The 26,996-nt window shown below is 46.4% G+C and overlaps 1 protein-coding gene across 3 annotated transcripts in view; it reads right to left on the reverse strand.

Annotated features, from left to right (window-relative positions):
• Positions 1-2,117: 2,117 nt before the first annotated feature.
• CASR (calcium sensing receptor) overlaps positions 2,118-26,996 on the reverse strand; it is a 52,019-nt gene continuing 27,140 nt past the window's right edge. For all 3 annotated transcript variants that reach the window (XM_083592962.1, XM_083592963.1, XM_083592964.1), the window contains 3 exons: positions 12,043-12,273; positions 8,297-8,420; positions 2,118-6,804 (listed from right to left, as the gene is read on the reverse strand). In XM_083592962.1, the coding sequence (XP_083449088.1) occupies positions 5,363-6,804; positions 8,297-8,420; positions 12,043-12,273 (1,797 nt within the window). In that variant the 3' untranslated portion in view covers positions 2,118-5,362. The remainder of the gene's footprint in view (positions 6,805-8,296; positions 8,421-12,042; positions 12,274-26,996) is intronic.

The following is a 26,996-nucleotide window of genomic DNA, read 5'->3' on the forward strand; positions in this document are numbered from 1 at the left end:
CTCTTGGGCTGACCTAGAGGTGCTATGAAGTGGGATCTCTTCCTTGCAGAATCTTTCTCTTAACATTATTGTCCCTTTTGGAAGTGTCACTATTAATACCCACTGTCCATGTTCAGGAGGACTTTGAAAATGGAGGCTTTGAACTTTTAGAGCAAAGATTATTAGGGGAATTGGGTGGTCGTCGCCCCCCCCCCGAATACTGAATTTAAAAAAAAAATGTGTGGGGAACTGGCTAAAGTAAAAGTACGGGTACATCTTCTTAAGGTAAAAGGTAAAGGGACCCCTGACCATTAGGTCCAGTCGTGGCCGACTCTGGGGTTGCGGCGCTCATCTCGCTTTATTGGCCGAGGGAGCCGGCGTACAGCTTCCGGGTCACGTGGCCAGCATGACTAAGCCGCTTCTGGCGAATCAGAGCAGCGCACGGAAACGCCGTTTACCTTCCCGCCGGAGCAGTACCTATTTATCTACTTGCACTTTGACGTGCTTTTGAACTGCTAGGTTGGCAGGAACAGGGACTGAGCAACGGGAGCTCACCCCGTTGCGGGGATTCGAACCGCCGACCTGATCAGCAAGTCCTAGGCTCTGTGGTTTAACCCACAGCGCCACCCGCGTCCCTGGTACTTCTTCTTACTCGGGGTCATATTGACATAGGGGATTTGCTATCGAGTGGTGGTGACCAGTGCCAGAGATGGCTCTAAAAGGGTACTGGATGCATTCAGGTGAGGACTGCTGGGTCCTTGGTGTCTGCATGCACCATCATGGTCCAGAGACAAGTCTCTCCCTGAGTACCAGTTGTTGGATGGATGTTGCCTTCATGCACAGCTCATGTGCACTTCATAGAAGCATTTGAGCTGGCAAGTGTTAGGAACAGGATTGCACCTAAGTGGACCTCTGGTCTGGTCTAGCAGGGCTCTTCTCATCTTTTTAATCACTTAATGGTAATTCAGTGGTATGTAAGTTCTAATGGAAAGACAGACCTACTTCTGAGCAGACATGCATCAGATTGCACTGTAGGGCAACAACTGGTTTTTCAACTCTTTATTTTTTGTTTATTGTTTGAATGGAAAATTAAATTGGCCATAGTCGTGATTTATTAAGACATACATCGTTAAAATATGCTGGCTAGCTAGTCCTTAATGGCTGTTAAGAAGAAAATCTCACTAGCTTGGTAAAGAGTTGTTGTGAAAGTGCAGCGAACAAGGATGCAGAGACAGACAGACAAGCTTCTCACACATTTGGTTCAATGCTTGTAGAGTGCAGGGCAAGTGTAGGACGCAAAAAGAACAAGTATTTTGCCAAAGAAGAGGCCCTTTTTGTTGAACTCAGAGCTCAGCTCTTGTTCGACACACTTCAACCTGAAATGTGGACTAGCAAGGAGTGTGTGTGTGTGTGTGTGTGTGTGTGTGTGTGTGTACTGGGTGCCCATTCTTTCCCATTCGAAACTACAAAATGGATGCACCCTTAGGCTACTTCCATGTGTACAAGGCAAACAGCATGTGATATGCCGTTAGGAAGACATGCCTTCAATCTGCCTTTTCCACAAAGTAAGGGAGCACATCCCCCATTCGTATATGTGTTAAGCCTTGCATGGGATGAAAGTCATGCAACTCAGCCTACATTCACTGCAGGGTGTCAGAAGCAAAATAAGATTAAGCTTCATGCTGGATGCATGATGGAGAGACATGTCGTATGACCACTTCACCATGAGTTGAACTCTGGCTGCACTCATACAACCTACTTCAAAACCACATCAACAGTGTTGAGCTGGCTTTGACCTACTGCTGTCTCCTTTATTGCTACTGTACCAAGGCAGGGTGATTCCACACTCCACACTCTCCGGGGATTAAAGGCAAGGAAGTTCTCTAAGCCATGCAGAGGAGAGTGCTGCGGACTTGCACTTCTCTTGCATCAGAAGAAAGCCACGCTCAGAGTTCAGTACTAGCACTTGTGGGTAGATATCCTGCAAACTCTGGTTGCTGGATCTGAATGCAAATGGTTTTTTTGTTTTTCTTACAAAAGCCAGAAGATTTTTCTGCCCAGCCTGTGTGTGTATGTGTGTGTGTGTGTGTGTGTATACACACACACACACACACACACACACACACACACAGTGGTACCTCAGGATGCGAACGGGATCCGTTCCAGAGCCACGTTCGCATCCCGAACAGAACACAAGATGCGACAGCGCGTCTGCACGTGCGTGGGTTGAGTTTCGCCACTTCTGCGCATGGGCATGACATCATTTTGACCATCTGCGCATGCACGAGCGGCGAAACCCGGAAGTAACGCGCTCCGTTACTTCCGGGTCGCCGCGGAGCACAACCCAAAAATACTTAACCTGAAGCGTATTTATCCCGAGGTATGACTGTATACAAACAAGTGAAGCAACCTCAGAAATGATAGTCCACTGAGGTTCCTGAAACATAAAGTATAAACTCCTTTCTAGTGTATGTGTAATGGCGCTCACTGTCAGGGCCCTTCTAGCACAACACTATCCTATCACTAAACCCTTAAAACGCCAGTGAAGAATTATTAGGATTAAATATAAGAGGCCAGGCTCAACGCCGTGACTTTCTTTAACCTCAATATGAGGAGTAAGATCTACGGCTAAAATACAAGAGACTCTTGCTGAGCAGGAAAGTCTACTTTTTTAAAGGATTTTTAACAAAACAAGGGGGAAAGAAAACCTTTGACAATGCTGCCATTACATGTCACATTCTTGAGTATGACTACTTGGTCTGATGTTTTCACAATGCGCTGGGTGTTGTGTTCTCTGGACTCACAAATAGTAGAGCACAAAATATAGATAGGCAGAGCTACGCACTTTCCTTTGTATCACTCAATGGACATTCAACACCTGCCCTTTTATTTCACTTCTTACATATGCTACACTTTCTAAGTTGGTGATGACATGATGCATTTCTCAAGTTTTGTGCTCGCTGTGCAGGATTATATGATGTGGTTCAACTGCAAGTACTTGGGGGAGAAGAGCTGTTTGATAAGCTGCAAACATTTGGAAAGTATTCAGTCATAGATTCCTTAGTTTTCTCTCTTAGGGGCAGGCCCAATATTACTTATGGGTGCATTCTCTACTTACAGGAGTCAGCTGTTAGGTCTTGACTGTCACAACAACCTCTGCTATCTGTAAGATACATTTTGGAACTCCAGCAGTTGCAGAAGTCAGGGTGACAGAGATCATGGCGTTTCATTCTACCCTTAGCAAAAACATTAGCCACACCTACCACTGGCTAGCCGCTTTAATTCTTCCTAAAGAACAAAACGGGACATGCCTATTTTGTGCTAGTTTGCCATTATTTAAGGCTCCCATTCATAGATTTCCTTGGAGAAGCTTTTTGAAGGACCTTGGGCTGTCAGCTGCTTTCTGCAATAGAGCCTAGCTTTCCAGGTATTTAATCTCCAAAATGATCCTCAGTGCCCTGGGGCCTGGTTATTATTCCCTGAACTGTTTGCTATAAATATTGTTTTAACTTGCTAGACACATGACTTGGGAAACCTCAGGTAATTAATGACCATATGTTTCTGCAGCCATGAAAAGTTCAATAAGGCCTCCTTGGGGATGCGACTCCTCACTTTTCAGAGCCTTTTCTTTTAGACTGTCTCCTTCCTTTCATGCTTAGTTGTTAGCCCAATTATGCCTGCAAATGTATTGGGTTACTCCCCAAAAGAGCCATGGGTTTGACAGAAGTTAACACAGTACAAACAGTACAAATGGCAGAGCAGAGCTGACCAATGAGGCAGTTATGGGTGCACAAGCACCCAAAAAGGATCCTGGACACCTGTTCAAATTAGACTTGAAAGAAGCATTCTGTTGTAGCCAACTGAAAAGGCTGCTCTGTGTGTGGCTGTGGGGGGCATCCACAATGATTTACCGTATTTTTCGCTCCATAAGACGCACGTTTTTCCTCCCAAAAATTAAGGGGAAATGTCTGTGCGTCTTATGGAGTGAATGCCTATGGATAGCAGTGGGATCCCGCTGCAGTCACGAGCGAAGGATCCATGGCTCCCCTTCCTTCCCTCCTCCGTGGCTCGCTTTGAAGCAGCAAAGCGGGATAGGAGCCGCTTACACGGGTGTAAGTGGCTGCTGTCCCGCTTTGCTGCTTTAAAGCGAGCTGCAGATCAGGGAGGGAGGGACAGGCTCTCCTTCCTTCCCTCCTCCCCAGCTCAGCTCGCTTTAAAGCAGCAAAGCGGGAGAGGAGCCGCTTACACGAGAGGAGGCTGCTGGGGTTCCTGTGTTGGGTCCGTCTGGGGGTGTGCTGCCTCCCTGCTCGTCGCTCCTTGAGCACGCACGCTAAAGAAACATACAGCTCCTGTCCCTCTCACTCTGATATACCGGTAGTTTATTAAATAGTTTAGTACAACATTTGATTCAGAATATTCCCCCCCCCCCATTTTCCTCCTTTAAAAACTAGGTGCGTCTTATGGAGCGAAAAATACGGTATCTGGTTTGCAAATGTGCCCAAGAGGATGGGGGACCCTGCTGTAATAAAATGCCAGCCATTTGCAGCACAGAAGCCATAACAACAGTAGCCTAAATTAAGTTATGGGCACATGTTACTGAGATCTCTGTAAATTCCCCAGGAGCACAGGCTGCCCTTCCTTTTTGCCTACCAAGTGAGTCAACCCTGGGCACGCATCTCTGGGAGGACAGCAGCTCTGCATAAAGCAGTGATGTTTCTCAGGACGTTATTCCTCTTTTATGAGACATTGGGAACAGCATAAAGCGGCTAATCTTTTGATTGTAAATACAAGGAGTGATGTCTTCTTATTTTTAAATACTTTACACGTGGAGCGCAACAGCTGAAATTCATTTAGCATGTTTGCCTAGGGCCTGGAGGATGACGTTCCCCTAAGTCAAACCACATGTCCTGTTTTGTGTAAAGCAGAAAGGTTTTCCTCGTTGCAATATGGCTAAGCAGATTTACATATAAAGAGGGGCTATTACACACCACGAAGAAAAGGGATAATATACATCAATGTAAAAGCAGAGCACGTTACTAGAACTGTTCAGAGATGTTCACTAACCAGCAAGTTGGTGGCCTTGGACCACTAGGGTAGAACGATGATAAACTCCACACAAAAATCTGCTAAAACCCAGCTGGGGGGGGGGGGTACTAGTCCTTCCAACGGGTTTCTTCTCCTCATATCTTCCACAACCAGCACAGGTGTTCACTAAAATTATCACTAGGCATTTTCTTCCCCCTCCCACCCTCAACAGCCCTTTGGAGGTGAGTTTATCCTGCTGATTCTAACCGTAAGAAGTGGCTGGCTGTGTTGCAGATGTATCCAGTCCTTTCCCCCCGTTTTAGAGAAGAGCGGGGAAAAGAGACTCCTTTTTCTTTGATTATGAATGAATGGCGTTCTCTAGGATGGAGTCATTGCCTACAAAATCCCGCAAGTATGCATCTGACAAAGAAGGTTGCTCTTCTTCCGAGTTTTGCACTTCTTGCTTGGCTTCTGCCATTACTGGTTCCTGTGTGTTGGAGTCTTGAATTGAGGGCATCTGGAAATTGGGCTCGTTGCCTCGTGGTTCGCTGGGTTGCAGAGGAAGCAGGGCCTTGTGGCGCATGAGGCTGTCGTCACTGTTTTGGGCTTCCAGTGAGTTCCTGTGCTTTGCATTCCGGTTGGCTACTGCATTTGTCTGGTGCTCCTCGAAGCTCAGCGAGAAAGTAACACTCCCACCGCCAAAACTCACCTTTTGCTTGCACCCATGTGGCTGTTGCTGGTCCACTGGACTTGGCAGTGAAAAGGGATTTTCATGGTTGCTTTTACTGCTGATGGACGAGGATGGGGTCGAGGCTGTGGAGCCTCCAAGACTGTTGGACCTCTTGCGGGACACATTGCTGCGCCGCAGCGTAGCCTTGGCAGCCACCTTGAAGGCGTGGGCAGCGGTGCTGGAGCGCACCTCCTCAATGGTGTTGCGCGAGGGCTTGAAGAGGATGATGTAGACCTTGTTGAAGAAGATGCAAGCCAGCTGCCCAAAGCTGGCCGCCAGTATAGCGATCACCTCCACCGCCGAGACAAATTTGCCGTAGGTGCTGGCGTAAGCGGGGATAAAAGAGATCCAAACAATGAAGAAGATCAGCATGCTGAAGGTGATGAATTTGGCCTCGTTGAAGTTCTCGGGCAGCTTGCGGGACTTGAAAGCGAAGAAGAAGCAGATAGCGGCCAGGAGGCATGTGTAGCCGATCAAGAAGCCCAGTGCCATCAAGGAGCCCTCGTTGCAGGTGATGAAGATGATCTCGTCCTCCAGTTCATGATTCCGATAGCTGGAAGGGGGAGCCGTATAGAGCCAGATGACACAGATGACTATCTGCACAAAAGTGCACAGGAAGACCAGGAGGAACTGGAGGTTAAGGCCCCACCACTTGCGGTGGAGGCTTGTGGGTATCTTGGCCTCAAAGACCAGGAGGACGCGGTTGGTCTTCACCAGGATGCAGGAGATGCAGAGGACAAAGCTGATGCCAAAGGCCGGCTGCCGTAAGCGGCAGTTCCAGTCCTGGGGCTCCCCGATGAAGAAAAGGGAGCTGGAGAAGCAGCAAAGCAAGGAGAAGAGGAGGAGGTAAGAGAGTTCGCGGTTGGTGGCCTTGACGATGGGTGTGTTGCGAAATCTGGTAAAGACCCCTAGGACAAACGATGTGAGGAAGATGCCTAGTATAGCGAAGAGGGTGAGCGCGATCCCAAACGGCTCTGTCCAAGACAAAAATTCTATTTGCTTGGGAATGCAGAACGTGTGGTTTTCGTTGGACCAGAAGTCTTCATCACACCTCTCACAGGCACTAGCATCTGGAAAAGACAAGACACTCTTGAGAAAGAAAGAAAGAAAGAAAGAAAGAAAGAAAGAAAGAAAGAAAGAAAGAAAGAAAAGAAAAGAAAAATTTCTGAACCTCAACAGCATGTGTGTTGCATATTGTCTTATCCGCTGCCTGAGAGTTGACCAACTCTGGCTCATTTTATTTAATTATTAAAGTGATCTAGGACCCCAGGGCAGGTTACATCAACAAATTACATGAAGCAATGAATAAATATTAAAACACACATGCCATTTTACAAGCTTAAGAACATTAAACATCTGTCAAAATTACAATATAGGGCCTGGCTAAGTCATTGGATTAGGCTGAGGTGACCTGCAAGGTCTCATTCGTCTTTTTTCTTTGTTTGTGTAATGTTGAGAGGTAGATGGGGGTCTGGAGCAAGACCCCTAGAACATGAGCCCTTGAGGGGCGTCAGGGTTGCAGTTCCCCCTGCAGGCTCTATGCACAGAGGGCCACAACACCTGTATCAGCTAACCTTATCATCATCATCATCATCATCATTTTATTAAATTTGTTAGATACTTTATCTTGCCCAACGCAACCTGAAGTGACTTGTGACCAAACAAGCAACCAAACAAAAATAAACAAAAGCCCACATTAAAACTGGGGGGGGGGGGTAAAGATGATGACCCAATACATTACAAACATTCCATCCACTTCTAAAAGGCCACAGATCTACAGAAAAAGGCCAAAGGGACAGGCAGTAGATGATAAGAGGTAAGCTCATTCTTTTACAAATTATTCCCCTTCCTTAAAAATATGAAGGCAGAAATTCCAAAACAGTTGGAAGGCAGTTCCAGGCCTAGATGTCACTATAGCGGTAAATCAGCATCTACAAATAAATTTCCTCCATACAGAAAACTAGCGTGCCAGGGATTGTAACTAGGCTTCTCTCTGACACACTAGTTTTCTGTCATGTGCTTCCATCATGATGCCCCAGAATGCAGGTTTGCCACCTTAGAACTAGGCCGGAAATGGTACCTGGCTGAGATATGGACAGTTCCAGGGAGCGCCCAATTTAGTGCAAGGTGGGCAGTTTCTCCACACAGGTTGATAAGCAGTGGAGGGGAAGAAGGAGGAGGAGGAGGAGGAGGAGGAGGAGGAGGAGGAGGAGGAGGATACCTACTGAGAAAATCAATAAAAAAGCCAAATTTTGTCCTTGCTCAGGACATATTACCAAAGTGGTGAAGGCACTGCAAACAAAGTTTCTAAGAGCTGTGATCTACTATTGATTCTACCACTCAAAACAAACACCTTCCTATTTTGTTGCTGTGACAACTGACTTCCCTCAACGAGGCCATGAAATTCTTCCAGAGGTTCTGCGACAACACTGCTACATCCTCAGTTTCCCAAAACCTTTTGACTGTGGGCTCCAGTTTCAAAATACATTTTCCAACTCCATCTTGGGAAATGTCTCCAAGCAGAAGAGAGCAAAGCATCAATTTCTCCGCAGCAGACCATACCTGTCTCATCACTGATCTCCCCGTCAGTGCATTCCACACATTCAAAACAACAAGTAGCTGTCCCCTCGAGAATGCCTTTTCTTCTGCCTGGCGGGCAGTCTTTGCTGCAGTTGGAGAACGGCACCTGGAGGAATTAAAAACAAACCAACCATGAGCAGAAAGAGGAAGAGTCATCAGGAAGAGCGTGAAAACCTAGACAAAGAAGCTCTGCTCCAATTCATTCCAGGAACTGAGGAGAGAAACTGAACTTCACCAAGCAGGAACAGATATGAGGCAAGCCCTCCTGGTGGAGGCTGCTACTCACAGAGGGTTGATAGCAGGTCTGCCAACTACTAGATGCCACCGTCTGTGGTGGTGGCGCCTCCCCTTTTCCACCAAGGCAGAGGACAGTTGGCGGCTGTACCATAGCTGTCAACTTACAGATTTGAAAATAAGGGACCAGCAGCCAAAATAAGGGATTTCCCCAACACAGGTATGTTCAACTTCTGAGCCCCTCCAAGCCAAAGGCAGAAAGCCCAGCCAGAAGCCAAACGAAGCCTCAAGCGGTGGTTCCCACAGCGCAGCAACCTGGCAAAGGGGATGCAGCAAGGAAAACCACCGTCACCTCTCGCTGGGAAGCGCTGAGCAAAGGCAACGTGGCTGATTTGATGCATGCAAGCTCCACCCCCCAGTCGTTCTTAGACTCCTTAATGGGTGAGCAACGCAGCCAAGCAACACAGTTGGAGCTTCCCTCCTCCCTGGCTGGCAGGGAGGGAGGGAGAGGAGCTGCTTCCTTTGAAACCCTGGAAATTTAAGGGACATCATGAATAAGGGACAGCAGTGGGACACAGCGCTGGGATAAGAGACTGTCCCGCCAAATAAGGGACAGTTAACAGCTATGGGCTGTACAGCCGCTTCTCTTCCACTGCCAACCATTCACCTGAGCAAATTGGCAAGGGAGTAGCAGCGCTGACCACGAACAGCAGCAGAAAGGGGAGAGACAGGAGATGGCGAAATTGGCGTCAGAAATAAGAGAGCCAAAAGAAGAAATGCTTGAATGGAGAGTCTTTTCTGATTATCTGAGAAAATATTATAGGCAAATGAAATGGAAGGCAGGACTTGAAGCAAAGGAATGAGAATGATAAAGGAATGTAATGTAGGACAGATGTTTTAGAGAAATATTACCTTTAGGGCAGTAGATTAATTATTTGAATAGAAACATCATGGGAGGAAGGGTGGGAAGCCAAAATCTTAAGGGAACACTGCATTGAAGTTGAATTGAATTTGTTAAACTGTTTGAAAACCAATAAAAATTTACGTTCAGAAAATAGGAAAATCAGTGGTGGCTGCTCTTGGCATTTATTGCCCCTTGCTTCACCAGGCAAGAAAGGAACTACCACTCTTTCATTTTATTATTTTATTCCATTCTATTAAAGTGATTTATGTACTGCTTAACTGCAATCATCTCTAAGCGGTGTGCAAGAAATACAATATAGAATATTGGTTAAGCAGCAAAGAAGAAGAAGAAGAAGAAGAGTTTGGATTTGATATCCCGCTTTATCACTACCTGAAGGAGTCTCAAAGAGGCTAACTTTCTCCTTTCCCTTCCTCCCCCACAAGAAACACTCTGTGAGGTGAGTGGGGCTGAGAGACTTCAGAGAAGTGTGACTGGCCCAAGGTCACCCAGCAGCTGCATGTGGAGGAGCGGAGACACGAACCCGGTTCCCCAGATTACGAGTCTATCGCTCTTAACCACTACACCACACTGGCTCTCCAAAGGCTCTAAGAAAGGAGTGGCAGCTGCCCATGTCACCAGCTCTGTCCCTCCGTGCAGACGATGTGAGGTCGATGCTGCTGCTGCTGCAGGTGGCAACACCAAGGAGGGGGCCCGCCACCCAAGGGGCCCAGTCCTTACCACTAGCTGGAGAGAGGAGGCAGGAGACAGTGGTCCTTGCAGCTGCTTCAAAGGATGGGTTGGGGACAGAAAGATTGTCATAGGGGACTCTAGAGAGGTATAACCATATTGTGGGCTGGGGTGTGGGTAGGGAATGGTGTGCCTGTTCCTCCAAAATGTGAGCCAGGTGTTAAGAGTCCCAAATTGACTTGAAAAATGATAAAATGCAAGGGTGATCTTTGTGCCACTGAGGGCTTAGAATCTGCATCATCTGTCAGTATCTAACACGGTAATGGGTTGTTTCTCATTGCCAGCGGCAAGAAATTTCCATGGTGGTGTAGCTCTCAAAGGCAGCATCGTGCTGATATGCACAACAGCTGTTGCCCCAACTTAGCTTTGCGTTAGAGAGCAAACAAGCTCAGAATCCATGCTGTGCATCACCCCAGCAATCCTTGCTGCCTGGCATTGCAGGGAACTGCCACACACCATCTAATGGCAGATTTCTGCACGTATACCAAAGAGCCACAAGGTGGAAGCAGAAATCAAAACTGTGGCTTTCGAAACAGTGGTCTGGTGCTGAATGTTGCTTAGCATTTGAACAATTTCATGGAGTGGCCTTTCCCCCTCAGGAACCACAACAATTGGCCAGCTGTGGTCTCATCCAGACCTGCACTTGTCTTGTGCCTAGAAATCACAAGTCCAAGCAGTTTCCTGCTTGTCCCGCACTTTCTAGGGACAGGTCTGTCCAAGCAGTTATGCCCTCGTCGTCGTCGTCTTCTTCTTCTTCTTCTTCTTCTCCTTCTTCTTCTTCTTCTTCTTCTTCTTCTTCTTCTTCTTCTTCTTCTTCTTCTTCTTCTTCTTCTTCAACTGCCCTATACCCGCAGGTCTCAGGGCGGTTTGCAGAATAAAATCAAAATACAAAACCACAAAATCCAAAATAAAAATAAAAACAACAACCCAATAACCTGCTTTCTCCTGGAAAACCTGCTCTTTAGTGATCAATCGGAGCAAACTTCAATCCACTTGGTAGACATTTGCTCCAACTCAGTGGTAAAGATCGGGTTTCGCCAAGGCAAAGCAACAGAGCAAGGGCAAGTCTGGATGAGCCCTATGTATAACAACATAGGAGCAATTTAATTAACTACTAAATGACAAGGCAATAGCAGCTTGAGGCTGTGTGTAAATTTGTATGCCTTCCTTTGAAAGCATTGCTGGCTTTCAATGCACTTGTGATTCTAGCACCAGGCACAGGGCTGGGAGATCAATGGAAAGGAGCGGGACAAAAAGGGCTTATAGCAACAGGAGGGATCTCAGGGAGGCAAGCGCATGGCACACCCAGCTCCGTCCTCTAACTCCTCACTGCCGCCCCTCAGCAGCTGCCACCTGAGGCAGATGCCTCATGTTGTTTAATGGCAGTGTTCCCCAATAATCGCATACCCCTTTTGAGAATTTAGTCTTACAGATGCAGTTTTAATAATGCTATTTTATCTTTGGATTGTTTTCTGCAGCTAGAAAGACTATGATAAAGTAAAATAAAGAGTTCTGCCATCTACCTATGGAACCCTCAAGGGTACATATACCACACTTTGGGAAACGCTGCTATACAGCATTCAAAATGGCAACACCAGCACTATGATTTGGAGGACAGGAACTGATACTACACACATAGGCACACTTTGCCTGCTGCTCACCCACATAAAACCAGGCAGCGGCAACAAAAATGATGCATTTTTTCACCTCCTGTGAGCAGGACCCAAGAAAACAGAACCTTGCCATTGGCTAGGGGAAATAATTTCAGCCAAAAAAGTCTGTGGACCTTGTGGAAAAAGTTGATAAACATTAATGTTAGTTTGGGGTGACTGGTGTCCCTTACCTCCTTGGAGAATCCACTCCACAGAATCTTGTTCTCATTGATAAACAGCCTCTCTCCTTTCTTGGCATAAACATTATAGTGTCCAACTTCCTCAAAGACAATGGAGCCGTCCTCTGGTGACAGGTGCCAATTGATGATTGAGTAATTCCCTATCAGGCCCCCAGATTCGTCAAAATCCACTTGCTCTCCCATGTTGTTTGTGAAGTTCAAGTGCCGCAGGTGCTTCAGTACCTACGGAGAAGGATACAGATATAGGCTGAATCAGGCCATCACTGATACTGGCATCTCTTGACGGACCAACCCTGCTGTGCCAAAATCAAAAGCCGTTAAAATGCCTGAAGTTAGGTAGAAACAGGAATGGCAGCTGGTGCTGCTGAAACGTTTACTTGTCAAATGCTTGTGTTGTTTTATACATCCTTTTGCAAATGGGTGTGAGATGACATTCCTGCATTGCAAAGGGGTTGGACTAGACTGGGGTTTCCCAAACTTGGGTCTCCAGCTGTTTTGGACTACAACTCCCATCATCCCTAGCTAGCAGAACCAGTGGTATGGATGATGGGAACTGTAGTCCAAAACAGCTGGAGACTCATGTTTTAGAAACCCTGGACTAGATGACCCTTGTGACCCCCTTCCAATTCTATGACCCCCCCCCCAAAAAAAATTAAAATAAACCTCTTATTTTTGAAAAGGGAGAGGGGGTATAGATGCTGGGGGAAGACTTATTAGAGACACTTGACTAGCCTCTCTTGAACTGGAAATGACACCATTGTCAGGGAGTTTTCAGGGACCAGGGATATTCAGTTCTGCCAGGAAGCATAGGATTTGTAGTTTTCTCTGCCTCCCAATTTTTTTCTTTTCACTTTAATCTTCTCAGAGGTATTTGGGGTGGGGAAAGGGCTGGTAGTGGAAGGGTGTGAGATAAAAGAATGTTTTTGGTTGAGAAAGTTCAGTTGGTAGCACATGAGACTCTTAATCCCAGAGTTGTGAGTTTGAGTCTCATGTTGGGCAAAAGATTCCTGCATTGCAGAGGGTTGGACTAGATGACTCTTGTAGTCCCTTCCCTTCCAACTCTATGATTCTAAATGCCTTAAAAAAAACGCCTCTTATGTCTTTTCAAGTATTTCCATGGTATGCTTGAAAATGAACGCAAACACATACTTTTTTTTAAAGTGAGCTAAGTTGTGTGCTGATTTTTTTTAATTAAAAAAACCCAAAATGTGCTTATGCCAGCTTTCAGTTTTAAGAACTTCCAAGATGTCTCACACCATTAAAATGCAGTATCAAGATAAAAACAGTAGCAGAACAGTAAAACCTGAGCAGAACAAAACAAAACAACAGTACTTGTCAAAAACTAGTAGATTAAAACCAGCTTAAAATGGCAAATTGGTGAGCCTGGTTAAATGAAAAAGTCTTTGTCTGGTGTTAAAAGAACTTGGAGAAGAAAAATAGTACACACAGGGTACCACAATTGAAAAAGCACCACAACAAATTTGTTTCATGTGGTCTGAGGGCTGACTTCACACACACACACACACACACACACACACAACACACACTTATAAAAACAAGTACCAGCTGCTCAAAGTGGCTTAAAATGCTACTCTTATCATTCACATTGAAAATTCAGTTGCAAAAGCGTTATATGATGTGTTGATGTGCTGTCCCAACTAGAAATATTGTAGTGGCTATTGACATGGGCAAAAAGGGACGACTATCTGTTCCTGCAAACAATGTCCCTCAGAGCCTTCTAGAAACATGGCAGGTGTGGGATGGGGGCAGCCATGATTTTTCCAGTACAAGGTTCCTGGTTGGGGCAGAACACCTTCATGTGCCATTATTCTCCAGTCACATTTTCAACACACATGTGACATGACCAGGGTTGCACTTTTTAGCTGCTCCATGTGGTAAAGTTAGTGCCTGTGGTTTTTGTTTTGTCTTAAGTGCAAGTCAGATCTCAGACCAGCTTGTATTCTTAGTAGTTAAAAATAAACACAACATATGTGTGCAGGTTTTGGGTGTGTGTGGGGGGGTAAATCCACATGGAAATTGAACAGGACATATGAACACACATAAAAGGGACACAGTCTGCCTCAGGACTGACCCATCTAACCTTAATGATTACTGTATCCAGACAGACTTGTGCGAAAAGGCAGTCCTTTAGATCGGTTGCTTAATTTCTGTGAAACAGGGTAATATTAGATACAAGGCCTGTAATAACTTAGTCCAAAAAAAGTTACGAATTTAACAAACAAAAATACCGTTTTCTTAAACGTCATGGTAGCTATTCAGAGAACAGTTTTCAAAGAGAAAGGTGAAAAACTAACCATACTATAGTGACTTGAAACACAGCGATGCTGGTTTTCCCAGATGTGTTCCAAGTCATAGAGGGGACACGGAAGTCTTCACCCAATGTGCTTTACCTGACTTGCTTCTCTGCACTTGCAACCCTCCACCCCCAAATAGTATTCAGTGATGCTGCCATCTACACATGTGCAAGGGATGCCTCAAATGTCCACCCACTCAGCTTAATTGCGGCTTAAAGGTAAAGGTAAAGGGACCCCTGACCATTAGGTCCAGTTGTGGCTGACTCTGGGGTTGCGGCGCTCATCTCGCTTTATTGGCCGAGGGAGCCGGCGTACAGCTTCCGGGTCATGTGGCCAGCATGACTCAGCCGCTTCTGGCGAACCAGAAACGCCGTTTACCTTCCCACCAGAGTGGTACCTATTTATCTACTTGCACTTTGACATGCTTTCGAACTGCTAGGTTGGCAGGAGCAGGGACCGAGAAACAGGAGCTCACCCCGTCGCGGGATTCAAACCGCCGACCTTCTGATCGGCAAGTCCTAGGCTCTCTGGTTTAACCCACAGCGCCACCCACGTCCCTAATTGTGGCTTACATTTTTCAAATTGGATGGAAGCCTGTTTGAGAGAAAAGGCGTCAAACAGCAGTATTTCTCAAGAAACTATAGGCTATAGATGGATTGTGGCTAATGTTCATGTGCACTTGAGATCTAAATTGCCCTGCTTCTTAGACGGTCATCCAAAAGCTTTACTTTTCTGGTTTATCACCACAACAGTTATTAACGCTGGGCTTCAGCAAATGATTTAATTAGACAGAGCCTATATGATATTGAGTGTCAGAATAATTTGGCCACAATAAGGAAATTTTGTCCATGGTATGATTATTTTCCACCTACTCATTTTGATACGTCGGCACCCTATTTGCAAAATTTAACAATTCCAGTACACAGATGTGCTTTCACTTATGCAAGATTACATATACTGCCTTCAGCTGTACTTGAGGGTCGATTTCAAAAAATTCCGCTTATGTCCACGTGGAGAAGGCAGTATTGAATCAACAGCTCATGTGCTTCTAGCTTGCACTCTTTATAAAGATTTGAGGTTATTACCCCTCTATTATTGTCCATGCCAGGTCGCTCAACTATTGCTACTGTGCTCTTCCCTCTAGCAGATCAAGATAACCAGGTGACAGCAAAAACTGCAAAAAAATTAGCAGGGGCAATTAGAGTAAGATCTATTCTTTGATTATTGATGTAAACCTCCAGTTTTTACCTCTATCTTCAGTACTTTGTGTTTTGTTTTATTGCTATGGCTAGTGGCTGATGCAAATAAAGATTCTTCTTCTTTTTCTTCTTCATGTGCACTTGGCTTCAAATAGCAAGGTGGGAACGCACTGGAACCTGAGTAAGGGCTAATGTGTTCACAGCCTGAAACTATAACTAGCATGATGAGCGTTCTAGAAATTGCTGTGGTTTACTGATGAGATTACCATGAAAGTTTTTAAAAAGTGTTTTGTGGAACTGGTCTCTTATGCAGTATATTGGATGTGTTCATGTAGGTAAGCGCAGGTAATTTTTATCTGTAGGCCACCTTGAATCCTTGTCAATTAAAAAAGCAGGGTATAAATAAATATAAATATAAATATAAATATAAATATAAATATAAATATAAATATAAATATAAATATAAATATAAATATAATAATTAATAATAGGTGCACAACTTTGTCTCTCAAAGCAGACGGGTGCCAACAAATGTGACGGGACAAGATGACAAGACATTTGCTCGGCCTTTTGGGTATAGCAAACCTAACTATTATCGGCTGCTACAGTTCTACCGTATTTTTCGCCCCATAGGACGCACCGGCCCATAGGACGCATCAAGTTTTTTGGGTGGGAAATAAAGGGGAAAAAATTATTTCCCCCCCCCCCCAGGCGCTTGTGGTGCCGGCAGCGGGGAGAAGCGCTCTTCTCCCTGCCGCCCGCCCTCAGACCAGGTCCGGGGACAGCGGGGAGACGCGCTGCGCCTCCCCGCTGTCCCCGGAGCTTGCGGGGCTGGCGGCGGGGTCTCCCCTCTCACTCTGCAGGCTTCAGCGAAAGCCTGCATTCGCCCTATAGGACGCACACACATTTCCCCTTCATTTTTGGAGGGGAAAAAGTGCGTCCTATAGAGCGAAAAATACGGTAATTCAACTTCTACTTGCACCCAGTGCACACCAAGCAAATAAACTGAAAAAGCAACAGAGATATGGCTCTGAACCCCAATACCTGATGAAGAGCTGCGTGAGAGCCGAAAACCTTGTGACTTTTTAAAAAAAGGATTCTCTTATTAAAGATACTAGTTTCTATTATTCTATTACCCTCATTCTTGTTTCGCTAGTGCTGCAATGGCATTTGTCTAATATTAACATGTCATGAAAATGGAAGTGTGGCAGGAGCAAGATGGGGAAGGGGGAGATGGCAAATGTTATCAGAATCAGGAGAAGCAGCAACACGTGGACCGTCTGCTCAGTCCTTCAGCTCACGCTCAGCTAATGACCAACCTGAAACACACCTGACGCATTTGTTTCCAAACAAATATTCTCACATTAGTGTAGCTGGAGACAGCTTGACTTGTCCTCTTCTCTGAAAGGCTTCTGTGCATCCTTTGAACTGGGGATGCCAATGACTGAGCCAGGATATACCATGTGCAAAAATACGTTGCCTCCCACTGAATAGAACCCTGCTTTGTCTTCCATGTGCAAAACTGTCAGACTGGTTTATGTATTTGAGTGATTTGAGTATTATAATTTGAGTAATGCTGTACCAGTGTGGCATAGTGGTTAGAGTGCCAGGCCTGGGAGATCAGGGTTCAAATCCCCACTCAACTGCCTCTCAGCCTAACCTACCTCACAGGGTTGCTGTGAGGAGTAGAGGAGACCATATGCACTGCTTTGAGCTCCTTAAGAGAGAAAGGTATGATATAAATGCAACATATACATATGTATGTATCAAAGGGTGGTATTCAACGCTAGTCGTACTCAGAGCAGACCTATTAAAGTACCGGTAAATATACGTGATTAAGGTTCATTAGTTTCTATGGGTCTACGCTGAGTAGGGCTTAGCTGAATAAATGTATACCTAATGCAAATAAAGAAACTGACATTAGACAGCGTCTGTAATGAAGATTACACTTTTCCTCAATGTGAAGTGGCGATAAGCCAAAACTAATTTTCCAGTTTACTATTTCTGCATATTTGTCTGCCTTAATGATCTCTGTGAGTGGCCAGCGAATTACCAAAATGATGTTGTTGATCTCCTGAAAGGTGGCCCCCTCTTTTCTGCTTTTGGAATATAAAATCATCAAGCGTTTGAGAAGTTTACACCCCACAAAACTAGACCGGACGGGATAGAGAAACCATCTGAAGCCAAATCTGACATTTTGAATTTAGGGCGGAAATTTGTAGCTGTGAGGTGACGGATGATGCACCTCGAGACATAAAGTCTCTCTCTGTAAATTTGCTACAGGGTTAGGTGATCTACTGCCAACTCTAGGAAGAGTTATGGTTTGCTTCCTATATCCTCTGCTTATATATCTGTAAGCAAACTATTACTAAGACAACATAATTCTCTTGTGCTTTCCCAACCAAATGAATCTCCAAGGGCACTTCTATTTTTCTAGAAAAAGAGGTGCCAGAACTCACCATGAACACCTCCCTTGTTATAATGGCAATGGAGCCCACCTGAGAGGTGCCGGAACTGAGTTCAACCTGGAAAAAAGCCCTGTCCAAGTGTTACCTGGGCACATCTCACCCCCCCCCCGGGGGGGGGCGGAGTGGGAACTGTGTAACACAACAAAATATTTGGATCAGAGTCCAATTTATCAAAGGGAAAGTGTGTCCTCCCTCAAAGGGGGCACGTGTTGCGGTGAGACCTGGAGACGGACCTCCTGTGTTGTGGGTGGGAATACTGGACAAGCCACAACACCCGATTGGTAGGTCCCTCATTACTGGGTTTAATCTGGCCAATGGGGTGCAGTCTAGATGGATCAAGGGACCTATATATGCCTATGCACGTGACCCAGAGCTTCCTCTTTTGGCTCGTGCATCGGAACACCCGCCCACCTCTCTCTATAGGTAGGGTATTTTGCAACTGACCTTGCTAAGCCGCCGTGTGTCATCTGTTGTTGGGACAGGGGCACGGCAGGAATTTTCCCCACTTGACTGATTGGCTGGTGCCATTTGGGTTTCACCTGCCGTGTAGCAAATCGTCACAACTTGTAAGGTTGCGGATAGGCACTGGTTCAGGTGATAGGGATGGGAGAACGGTCTCGCCATCCCTATGTGAGGGGTATTCCGTTAAAGGAATCCAGGGACTCAACTTGGTTTGGTCAACCCCCAAGAGGGGGTTGTGCTTGTGCCTGAGTCCAGGGGAGCATCTGGGGAGTGGACATAGTCCATTACTGGGCTTTCCACCTACCTCAGGTGTTCACCCTTGGCTGACCTATGATGGAGCTCTGGGTCAGCGCTACCTGCAAGGGTGCAGGGAGCTAGTCAAACCAGAGCCTATGCAACCACTCATTTTCTGTAATCAATAAAGTTGTGGCCTGAATTCTGCCCAAAAACAAAACTAAAATTTGAGTCAAATGTGTCTTTATTTAGGGGGGAGGTCTCTGGGTCTGAACACGCAAAAGGAAATGTAAGTAATTGCTCCCACACACCAGGGATGCTTCTAGACATGGGTGGTCTTAGTGCACCTATTCATTGCTGTTTTGCTTCAAACAAGAAGTGGTATAGGAGGATTGCTTCCAGATGACTGGAATTCAAATGATATTTGGCAGCTATGAAAGCAGTCCCTAGCCCAAATATTGGGCAGGGTGATTTGCATCTGAAGCATGGTATGGGGGAAAGGGTTAAATGCACACACACACACACACACACACACCAGGTTCAATCCTCACTGTGATCAGCTTGTGGCTGCAACTGGGGTGACACTGATGTAAAGACAATGCTATCTGGAAAGGTTAAAGTGACAGAGTTGACTCCAAGAGAGGAGAGACAGACCACAGAGAACAAAATGGTAAGAGGGATCCATACAGACCATAACCAGCAACATCCCTGCCCTCCGCAAAGTACTGGAACAGCTGCACAATGGGTCATCTTTACCTATGGAGGCTGTGCACTTGTTCCTTTGTGCTTTGTGTCAGAAGATTGAGGGGGAAAGCTCAAGAGCAGGACGTTTCAGTGGCGTAGCGTGGGGGTGCAAGGGGGGCCGGCCGCACCGGGTGCAACATCTGGGGGGGGGCGCACTCGCACTCGCAGCTCTCTGCCCCTACCTGGCTCACTCACTCTCTCTCACTGCAGTGCTGGCTGTGCGAATCCGATCCGAGCCGCCGGGTCGCCACCCACTGTGGAGGGGATGGGTGCCAGGCGTGTGGAGCGGAGAGAGAGAGAGGGACTATCTCGGGGAGGGACAGTGCAGCGGACGCCCAGCGCAGCGCTGAGCACGGGAGAGAACCACACCAGACCAGCCCAGGCAGCAGCAAGAAGAAGCTGGCAGCAGCGGCAGGTTAGGGGTTAGAGGGCGCAAATTACTTGCCTTGCCCCGGGTTAGGGGGCGCAAATTACTTGCCTTGCCCCGGGTTAGGGAGCGCAAATTACTTGCCTTGCCCCGGGTTAGGGAGCGCAAATTACTTGTGTCAGGGAATCAGGAGCAGGAGCACTGGGGAGAGAGGATTGGGAGAGCGAAGGGGAAGAATCCGAGGGCAGCGTAGGGGAGTATGACAGTGGCCCGAGAGATTCCATGAGCTTCTCCAGCGAATCAGAAGATTCCCAGAAGGGGGCGCCGATGGTCAGGGCAAGGGGGGTCCCAGGGGGGACGCACCAGAAACAAGGAGCCAGAGGGGAACCCCAAAGCAGCAGTGGAGGATCGGGACCAGTTTCCCCACCAGAGTGTAGCAGGGGGGAAGAGTCACATGTGTCAGGGGCAGTGTCTCCTCCAGAGAGGGAGTCAGGGCTGACCACGCCTCCAACGGAGGGGAGGTCAGTTGCAGCTAGCCCCCCCGAAGGGGGAAGCAGTGACAGCAGCAGTGGAACGGTCAGGAGGAAAGCTGCTGGCTGGGCGCGCGCGCCAAGTTCAAATGTGCAGGCGCGCGGAACAGCAGGAGACCCGGATGGGGAACCAGCTCCTAAAGCCCGCCGGAGGGAGGGAGAAGGCTCAGGGGAATCAGCGGGAGAAGAGGCTAGAAAGGGCGGAACCCCGGCGGGCAGGCGGACCCAGAGGAGGAAGGAGCAGCGGAGAAGGTGGAGCAAGGCTAGGATCTTAAATTGGTGTCAAGGGGGAGGAGACTCAGACGGAGCATCAGCGGTCTGACACTTTAGACGTGGGGCTGCGCGCTGCGGCTCTGGAAGTGAAACTGAACTTCAATAAAGACTTTTATACTTAACAACGAAGCAGCGTTGGTCCTTTGTGAGCTGGAACCTAGGGTAGCTCTGACAACTTGCCTTGCCCCGGGTGCTGACAACCCACGCTACGCCACTGGGACGTTTTACTCACAATATCATGCAGATGCCTCAAAAACAGTGAGTGAACAAAGTGTGGCTATTCCATAATACATGACCATTGTGGAAGCAGCTCAGGAATGATGTGCTACGGGAGAGCTCACTGATAGCACCACTGCTGCAAACAGCACAGAAATCTCTCACGTGGGAAGTTACAGACTTCGACTCATTGTACAGAGGGTGTGGCATGGCTGTGCAAAAAGAGCATGAACAGCGCACCTTAGCTGTGCACTGAGTGCATCCGCCACTGCTATATTCTTTGCAAAATAACTTTCCATCTTTACTTCTTAAAATACTGTCCTTTATGAACCCAATCACAGTCCTCTAATCCAAGCCCACGCCTGCAGTCACTTACAATTCTACGCATGTCTATGCAGATGTAAGTCCCACTGTGTTCACTTAAAAAGGTAAAGGATCCCTGGCAGTTAAGTCCAGTTGCAAACGACTCTGGGGTTGCGGCGCTCATCTCGCTTTACTGGCCGAGGGAGCCGGTGTTTGTCCGCAGACAGTTTTTCTGGGTCATGTTGCCAGCATGACTAAACTGCTTCTGGAGAAACCAGAGCAGTGCACAGAAACGCTGTTTACCTTCCCGCCGGAGTGGTACCTATTTATCTACTTGCACTTTTGGCATGGTTTTGAACTGCTAGGTTGGCAGGAGCTGGGACAGAGCAACAAGAGCTCACCCCGGCACGGGGATTCGAACCGCTGACCTTCTGATTGGCAAGCCCAAGAGGCTCAGTGGTTTAAACCACAGTGCCACTTGTTCACTTCCAAGTTAAGAGTGCTTATTTCAAAATAAATCCCAGTGAAATGGGTGGGACTTTTTTCTGAGGAAAGAGGGCTAGGATTGTACCTCTATCTCTGTCCTTAGCTGAACCCACCCATTGAGGGCTACTGAAAATACCAACCCCTCCCCTCTCCTCCTTTTTCATTGAAGAGAGGAAAACCAATGGGGGGGAAGCAATGAAGTAGAAGGTCCTTCATTATTTAATGTAATAGTAAACAGCACCCTCTTTCCTTTGCATTAACACCCTCATAAATCCTTTCCTCTGTGTGTGATAAATGATAATGACCCTTCCCGCTATCATGGTTTTAAAAGCAGGTGCTAAACAGAGGAGAGGCGAAGAAGAGTTTCTGTTCTTGTCATTCGGAAGCAGATGCATCAACAGGAGAGCTGGAAGATTAGGTGTCCTTCTCCGTGAGCATCATTTCACACCAGCAGCCCCCAGTCATTTGCCCCATGGTCTTCTTAAAACAAGACCTTTTGTTTCATATTACTAGCCTAATATACTAATTTTACCCCTTTAGCCCTTGCACAGAGTTGCCCTGAATGAACTGGGCTTCTTTTTAAATGCCGCTGAATTGATTCTTTGGCATTTATGTTTCTATCTTTAGTTACAAAACATACATGACAAGTCCTTAACAGTGAATTGTTTTGGCTAATCATTGACAGTCTGTAACCTATAAAAAGCTGCAAAAGTCACACAGTGATGAGGGCAGAGGATGTGGATTTTTCAAAAATGCTTTGGGGGGAAATAAAGCATCCGTTCAAGAGGAAGGCAATGATGATATATTATTATGAAAAATGCCCCATCCGTTGGGAAATGCAAAGCGTGCAGGAAGGAGAATCTATACATTCCACTGGTTGAGACCTAGAGTACACCTTGGTGCAAACATTGCATTTTATTTTTCCTCATAAAAATGAATAATGGGGGGAGAGGGGAATAAAGAGATGTAAATGGGGTACCACTAGAGTGGGGGTACCACTGACTCTCTTGTGGAGGAGGCATGTATGTATGCTAGGGTTGCCATATCTCAGAAAATGTAAATCCAGACAAAAACGTTGTTGCCTTTTTTGGGGGGGGGTGTCAAAGTTGTTGAGCTTTTTTTCCAGCTAGTTTTAATAAAATCGGCCAAAAAAAACAAAAACCCCACTTACAACATGGGATGCCATACATTTAAATGTTCGCCCGGACACCATTTTCAGAATCAAAATCCCAGCGATGTCCAGGATTTTCTGGACGTACGGCAGCCCTTTGTAGCCTGCAGAATGTTTGAAGATGACTTTGCAGGAGGAATGACAATGACTAGGGCAGTGGTTGGAACAGGAGGGCAGGGGCACAAAGGGTGCTTCTTTGTGGCAGTTCATTGAGGACTCACAAGCTGCTCATTCATGCTTTTTGGGTTTTTTTGCAGAATCCACGCAACGTAACTCCAATCAAATTGCCTTTCACTCTCTCTCTCTCTCCCCTGCCCCACATTAATCCAGATTTACCATTTCTGCAGAAAATCTGTCAACTAAAAAGGCCCCACAGAAACAGTAAATCTGGATTAAATGGGAAAATCTGAGGATGGCATCATGTAGATGCTACACAAAACTAGCATGAACGACCAGCACAAGTCCATAATAAACTGCTATGTGGAAGCACCAATACGTCTGGGTATGTGTGGGTTTCCTGGAGAGCATCATCTCAGTCCTTCTGTTCCAGCCATCCATACCACACAGTTGTCATTCCCCACTGAAAAACCATCTTCAAACATTCTGTAGGTTGCATATATACATGCTATACAGTGGTACCTCAGGTTAAGTGCTTAATTCGTTTGGGAGGTCCGTTCTTAACCTGAAACCTGAAGCACCACTTTAGCTAATGGAGCCTCCTGCTGCCGCCACCGCACGATTTCTGTTCTCATCCTGAAGCAAAGTTCTTAACCCGAGGTACTATTTCTGGGCTAGCGGAGTCTGTAACCTGAAGTGTATGTAACCTGAAGCGTATGTAACCCAAGGTACCACTGTACCATTAAAGCACACTGATGCAGGGTCCCACTTGGATACAATTCTACGACAATATATGCAATATTAATCCTATTCAGAGTAGACCTGCTCTGTTAAAATTAGTAGACATGACTAACTTGGGTACATAAACTGTACTGGGTCTACTGTGGGGAAGACTAATTGTTGGATACAACCAATAGCATTTTTAAAAAACACATTTATATATAATCTTCCACACTAATCTCAAGATGGTTTACAGCATTAGAAGATGTTCTAGTAAGCTTTATTTTATTTTTTTAATGTACTGTAGTTCATAAGGTGCTAAGAAGGCAAGTCTATGCACATTTATTAGGGAGTGCACTCCATTTCGCTCAGTGAGACTTACTGCTGGGCAAACATGTGTGAAGGACATTACTAAGCTATCAGTCATGATAATGGACAAACTGCAGTCCAGCATGCCACCAAAAAACAACCATCAAATAGGCGAAGAGACTGAATGCTGAATGGCAGCTTCTTTTATGAATGAATGCTCACTGTGGCTATAGGCAAGCTGCTATTCTCTCAACCTAAGTCTCCCATCTGTGGCATTGTCATAGTCTGGGTCCTGTCCTGACTCAGACACAACAGAGAAACAGAGCTGTGTTTCATCAACACGCCAGTGAAGCCTCTCTCCAAATTTTCCAGTGACCATTCCCCACGACTTCATGTAGATGTTAAAATTGGGGACCAAATAATACCCTTTGGGACCTCACAGCAAAAATGTCACGGGGCTGATGCTACTCTCTGAAACTATAGTCATTTATGGATTAACCCATATCTTAAGATCCATATCCTGTTCTGTTATTTCCAGTCAATAAAAAGGTAAAGGGACCCCTGACCATTTGGTCCAGTCGTGCCCGACTCTGGGGTTGCGGCGCTCATCTCGCTTTATTGGCCGAGGGAGCCGGCGTACAGCTTCCGGGTCATGTGGCCAGCATGACTAAGCCGCTTCTGGTGAACCAGAGCAGTGCATGGAAATGCCGTTTACCTTCCCACTGAAGCGGTACCTATTTATCTACTAGCACTTTGATGTGCTTTCGAACTGCTAGGTTGGCAGGAGCAGGGACCGAGCAACGGGAGCTCACCCCGTCGCGGGGATTCGAACCGCCGACCTTCTGATCGGCAAGTCCTAGGCTCTGTGGTTTAACCCACAGCGCCACCTGCACCCCTATTTCCAGTCAATACATCACCTTAAATTGTGAACTCCTAACTCCCTTTCCATTTCTGTTATGGCGGTTCCTGTCACGGCATTCACGGTGTGGTTTTTCCCAAATCATCTCCTATATTAACAGTATTTCCTACCTTGCTGTCGACCATAATTTCAACCATACACTCCTACTTCCCTCCTTCAAGTTCAAAATAGTATATATTGTGCTAGTGACAATAAAACCATGACACACCATGATGTTCATGATGTGCCACCTTTATCCAATTTTAAGCATCAGGCAAAAGCTTTCCCTTTTCTTCAGCTTTCAGCTCTTAATTTGAAGTGAGGCAGCAACTGTAAGACCTGCCTTTTAATTGTACGGGGTGTGTGTGTGTGTTTTAGGTTTTTAATTAGTTGAGTTTTTTGTAATTGGTGTTACTGTTTGTAAAGTCGCTTTGAGTTGCTTTTTTGAGGAAAGCAACTGATAAATAATAATAATAATAATACTGATCACATATGCAAACCACGCGCTCTACAACTAATGTATCAGATCCACCTACTCTTTTCCTAAGACTGAAAACAATATGGACTTTGAATTATTTTACATATATAGAAAAAAATCCCTGGTAAAGTCCATCTATTGATTAATGGAAAGGCAAATGTCACTACGTGAAGCGCACCAGTGTTTTACAGAGATTAATCTGTTGAAATAAGTGTTTCGTTGACGCTCAGGAGTTTCCCATTAGATGAACCCAGTGACACAGAGTCAAACTACCAGCCTCCCTCTGCGAATATTTTATGGATGACTTGCTAAGTCATCTGCTACAACTCCTCACAATTTAAACAACACCAGAACAAAACAGCCAGTTCCCACCAACAAGAGTGCCACTTGCTTTCTGCACACGGCCGCCTACTCTGGTACAAGCGCAGAGGGAGAACTTCTGGGTAAACTTTATATGGGGATAGCTACAAACACTGGACTTGCTGCACACATCTTGCTAGGTAAAGGTAAAGGGACCCCTGACCATTAGGTCCAGTCGTGGCCAACTCTGGGGTTGCGGCGCTCATCTCACTTTACTGGCCGAGGGAGCCGGCGTACAGCTTCTGGGTCATGTGGCCAGCATGACTAAGCCACTTCTGGCGAAACCAGAGCAGCGCACGGAAACGCCGTTCACCTTCCCGCCGGAGCGGTACCTATTTATCTACTTACACTTTGACGTGCTTTCGAACTGCTAGGTTGGCAGGAGCAGGGACCAAGCAATGGGAGTTCACCCCGTCGCGGGGATTCGAACTGCCGACCTTCTGATTGGCAAGTCCTAGGCTCTGTGCTTTAACCCACAGCGCCACCCACATCCCATGTGAAAAAAATCCTCTCCTTTATAGTACAATGTACTCTGGAGATTACCAACGCAGCGCTCGCGAATACCCTCATTAGCAACCCCAGGAAGGAGAGACCCAGACCCTACGCATTCATCACTAATCCCACAGCAGTGAGAGACTTCAGGGATTCCGTTTCCTTTGAATGAAAGTCTCTGGGGACTGTGGTGTCTTCGTGACATGGTTTTATTGACACATCTATACAAGCTGAGCATAAGAAGGGGTGTTAATGCCGTTGGCCCCTCCAACAGATCTTGTTCCACCAGTGAGTTTCAGAACAGGAAGCAAGTCAAGCCTCTGTGTCAAAAAAACCTGGGCTCTGGTCTGTTATTATCCAACACCTTGTATGACATGGCCTTAAGCCAGGAGAGGTGGGGGGACGCCTGCACTCTACTTCTGAAAGCAGTCGCTGCTCACGACCTCAATATATTAAGGACCCCCTCTCCCCATATGAACCGACCCGAACCCAGTGCTTGTGATCTGAGGCCTTTCTCTGTGTCCCTGCTCCCTGAGAGGTTTAGAGGTTGACAACATGAGAACGGGGCCTTTTGGTGGTGGCTCCCTGGTTGTAGAATGCTCTCCCCAGAGAGGCTTGCCTGGTGCCATCTTTAGGTGCCAGGTGAAAACACTCCTCTTTATCTAGACCTTTGGCCATTAAACAATGTATGGCTTTTTAAAAGCGGGGCGGGGGACTGTTATTATTATTTCTTTTTCTGTGATTGTTTTATTTATTTATTATTATTATTGTGCTATGTAAATGATGCTTTTAATGTTGTACTG

This window comes from Podarcis filfolensis, assembly GCF_964270895.1.
Source record: "Podarcis filfolensis genome assembly, chromosome: 17".
Lineage (NCBI taxonomy): Eukaryota > Metazoa > Chordata > Lepidosauria > Squamata > Lacertidae > Podarcis > Podarcis filfolensis.